This window comes from Lichenostomus cassidix, chromosome 25 (genome assembly GCF_008360975.1).
Source record: "Lichenostomus cassidix isolate B80296 chromosome 25, HeHo_3.0, whole genome shotgun sequence".
NCBI classification, from domain to species: Eukaryota; Metazoa; Chordata; class Aves; order Passeriformes; family Meliphagidae; genus Lichenostomus; species Lichenostomus cassidix.
Window position 1 is genome coordinate 1,584,172 of NC_139505.1, and position 3,041 is coordinate 1,587,212.

At 60.9% G+C, this 3,041-nt stretch overlaps 1 protein-coding gene across 1 annotated transcript; it reads left to right on the forward strand.

Annotated features, from left to right (window-relative positions):
- The first annotated feature begins 777 nt into the window (after window positions 1–777).
- Window positions 778–3,041, forward strand: LOC146427187 (Fc receptor-like protein 3). The gene is made up of 6 exons (XM_085082196.1): window positions 778–991; window positions 1,121–1,405; window positions 1,621–1,890; window positions 2,016–2,072; window positions 2,390–2,476; window positions 2,920–3,041. Exons 1-6 carry the CDS (start codon window positions 778–780, stop codon window positions 3,039–3,041), a joined length of 1,035 nt encoding a protein of 344 aa, XP_084938322.1.

The following is a 3,041-nucleotide window of genomic DNA, read 5'->3' on the forward strand; positions in this document are numbered from 1 at the left end:
CCTCAAGTGGCCACAGTATCCCCATCCCTGGGACATCCGTGTCACTCTGGGTGTTCCCACAGGGACAGTTTGGGACACGCTTTGCCCCGGGTGAAGCTGTCACCTCGGGGCCACCCTAACCCAGCCCTGTCCTTTCTCCCTTCCAGCCCAGACCCTCAGCCTCGCTGGTGAGTCCCCAAGGGATGCCATGTCCCCATCCCGCGGTCCCCAGCCCTGTGCTGGCCCTGGCAGGCTGGTGTCCCCTGTCACCTGCAGGTGCCCGGACCAGCCAGCTCCTCGTGGATCCCCCCTGGACACCAGCGGTGCTGTGGGACAGAGTGACACTGACCTGCCAGGGCTTGGGGACACTCAATGCCACCACCTGGTACAAGGATGGGCAGAGCTGGGGGAAGGAGGAAAGGGATCAGTTCCTTGTGACAGAGAAAGGAACCTACAGATGTGACAGACCTGGCGCCAGGCGCAGCTCTGCCATGAGAATCTTAAATGGTGAGGGAGGTTTGTGTCCCCAGCCTGACACCTGTGGGGACCCCGTGGGCTCTGCGTGAGCTCTGCTTCCTGGGTCACCTCCCTTGTGTCACGAGAGCCAATCTCTTGCAGATGGGGACATCCCAGAGCATCCCAGTGCAAGGGGACACCCGTGCTGCAATGGGGGACCCTTGGTGCCTCCCAGTGCCATTGAGACCCCGTGGTGAACCCTGTGGTGTGACAGGACCCTCCTGTCCCCCAGACTCATTGGTGTTGCAGATGCCAGCATGGGTGTTGCTGGAGGGGGACACCATGACACTGCACTGCCGAGTCAGGAAGGATGATTTTGTCACGATTGTGACATTTTACAAGAACTGGAAGGATCTGACTGGACCCCTCAATGGGACCGAACTGTCCCTGTCCCCTTTGCAGCTGCACCACAGTGGCAGCTACCACTGCAGGGGCTGGGTGAGCAATGAGCTGACACAGCGGGTGCAGTCGAACCTGGTGACAGTGACAGTGCACGGTGAGCACCCCACAAACGGAAATGTGATACCCTGATATCCCCACACCTCACAGATTACACCCCACAGCCCCACAGCCCCTCCCCAATAGACTGGGCATCATTATCCACCATATCCCATCTCCTTCCCAGAGCTCTTCTCGGTGCCGGTGCTGGAGCTGGAGGGTCCCCCCGAGCCCACTGAGGGATCCCCCCTGAATCTCAGCTGCCTCAGCACCCCCAGCCCCCTGCGGCCCCGAGCCCCCCTCCTGCACCTCTTCTACCGGGACGGGCAGTTGCTGGGGGGCCCGCAGGGGTCCCTGCAGCTCCTGCTGCCCGCCGTGGGGGTCTCCCACTCGGGCAGTTACAGCTGCGAGGTGAGCTCCGAGGGGGGGGCCGTGCGGAAGAGCAGCGCCCGGCTCCGCGTCACGGTGCGCAGTGAGTGCGGGGATGGGCACGGCAACCCCCACAGCCTCCCCGGGTACCCCAGCGCCAGCTGGTGACTCCCAGCCCTATTGGAGGTCCCTCCGGGGTCCCCAGGTCGCACCGCTCCTGTCTGCAACCCCTCACCCCTGCCTGGGGTCCCCTCCACCATCTCTTACATCTACTCTCTCCCCTCCTCATGTCCCCATCACACCCATGTCCCCCCACAGGGATCCCAGTGTCAGGGGTGTCCCTGTCGGAACAGCCCCCCTGGGCACAGGTGGCACTGGGTGACAGCCTGGTGCTGAGCTGCACGGTGGCCGCGGGGACAGGTCCTCTGTCCTTCTCCTGGCACCGGGAGGGCTCGGGGAGACCACTGGGCACTGTCCCCCACCTGGAGCTGTGCAGCATTGGCGAGAATGACAGTGGTCACTACCAGTGTCGGGCCAGGAATAGGGACAGCATGGCCGAAAGCCCCACACTGAATATCACCGTCCTGGGTGAGTGGGACTCTTGAGCTGGGGGCGACCCCAACCATGATATCCACATGCCCCCCCCGTTTCTCTCCCCCCCGCACCGTGTTCCAGCCCCTCCCCCACCCACCACCCCGTCTCTGTCCCCGCAGTGCCTGTGGCCGATGCCACCATCACCCCTGGCCCCCCGCCACTCCAGGTGCACCCAGGTGACCCCATGACCCTGTGCTGCTCGGTGCAGGTGGGCTCAGCACCTGTCACCTTCACCTGGCTGCGTGATGGGCAGGAGGTGGCCCAGGGTCCCCTCCTGGAGCTTGGGGACATCGATGTGGGACATTCTGGCACCTACCAGTGCAAGGCCACCAACCAGCTGGATGAGCACCGTGTGTTCCGGGCACTCAGCCCAGAGCTGGCCCTGGAGGTGACACCGTGGGGACACTGGGGCACAGGTAGGGTCACATGGGGTCACGGGGAGTTGAGGACTCCCGGGGTTCCGGGTGATCTCAGTGTCCCCCTGTGTCCCCAGCAGTGACTGTAAATGTCAGCAGGACCCTCCTGCACCTGGTGCTGCTCCTGGCTGTCATCGGGGGCTGTCACTGGTGGCACCGCCCAGGTGGGTGACAATGGGGGGTTTGGGGGTCTTGGAGTGAGGGGAAACCCCGAGAGTGTGGGGAGAGATGGGGCAGTGTTGGAAAACGCAGTTTTCCAGCAAAACTTATGCTAACAGAATTCTCAGGCCTCAGTAAAATTCCAACAAGCTACAGTGGTTTGTTTGCTTGAGAATTTTCTGTGGGAAGAATGTCATGAGAAAGATTAGGGAATCAGAAGTGTTATGAGAAAAGAATAAGGGAGTTAACAGGAGGATCCCCGAATGTGTGAGAACAGACTGCAAGTGTGTGTGTGTATCTATGAATAGTAACTTCTGTAACAGTATATAAGTCTCTCGTTTGGTGAAATAAAATGGAGCTTACTTTATATCTCATATTGAGACTGCCGTGAGTTCCCTCTCGTCGTTTCTCTTTAAATGGTGACTCCGACGACTACGGACCCTAACAGCGGAGTTTTACGACCTTGCTTCTGAGAGCGGCGGGAACGGAGAGGCGCCGGAGCTGTGCAGCAATGGTGTGTCAAAATCTTCGCCCGAACCGGGGAAGATCCTGCAGACACAGGCCGAATAG

Excerpts from the sequence above, each read along its gene's own strand:
- LOC146427187 (XM_085082196.1), top strand. The coding sequence starts at position 778 with ATGACACTGCACTGCCGAGTCAGGAAGGATGATTTTGTCACGATTGTG. Across the intron at positions 1,891-2,015 it reads ACTGAATATCACCGTCCTGG|TGCCTGTGGCCGATGCCACC; the intron begins GTGAGTGGGACT and ends CTGTCCCCGCAG. Across the intron at positions 2,073-2,389 it reads GCCACTCCAGGTGCACCCAG|CAGTGACTGTAAATGTCAGC; the intron begins GTGACCCCATGA and ends CTGTGTCCCCAG.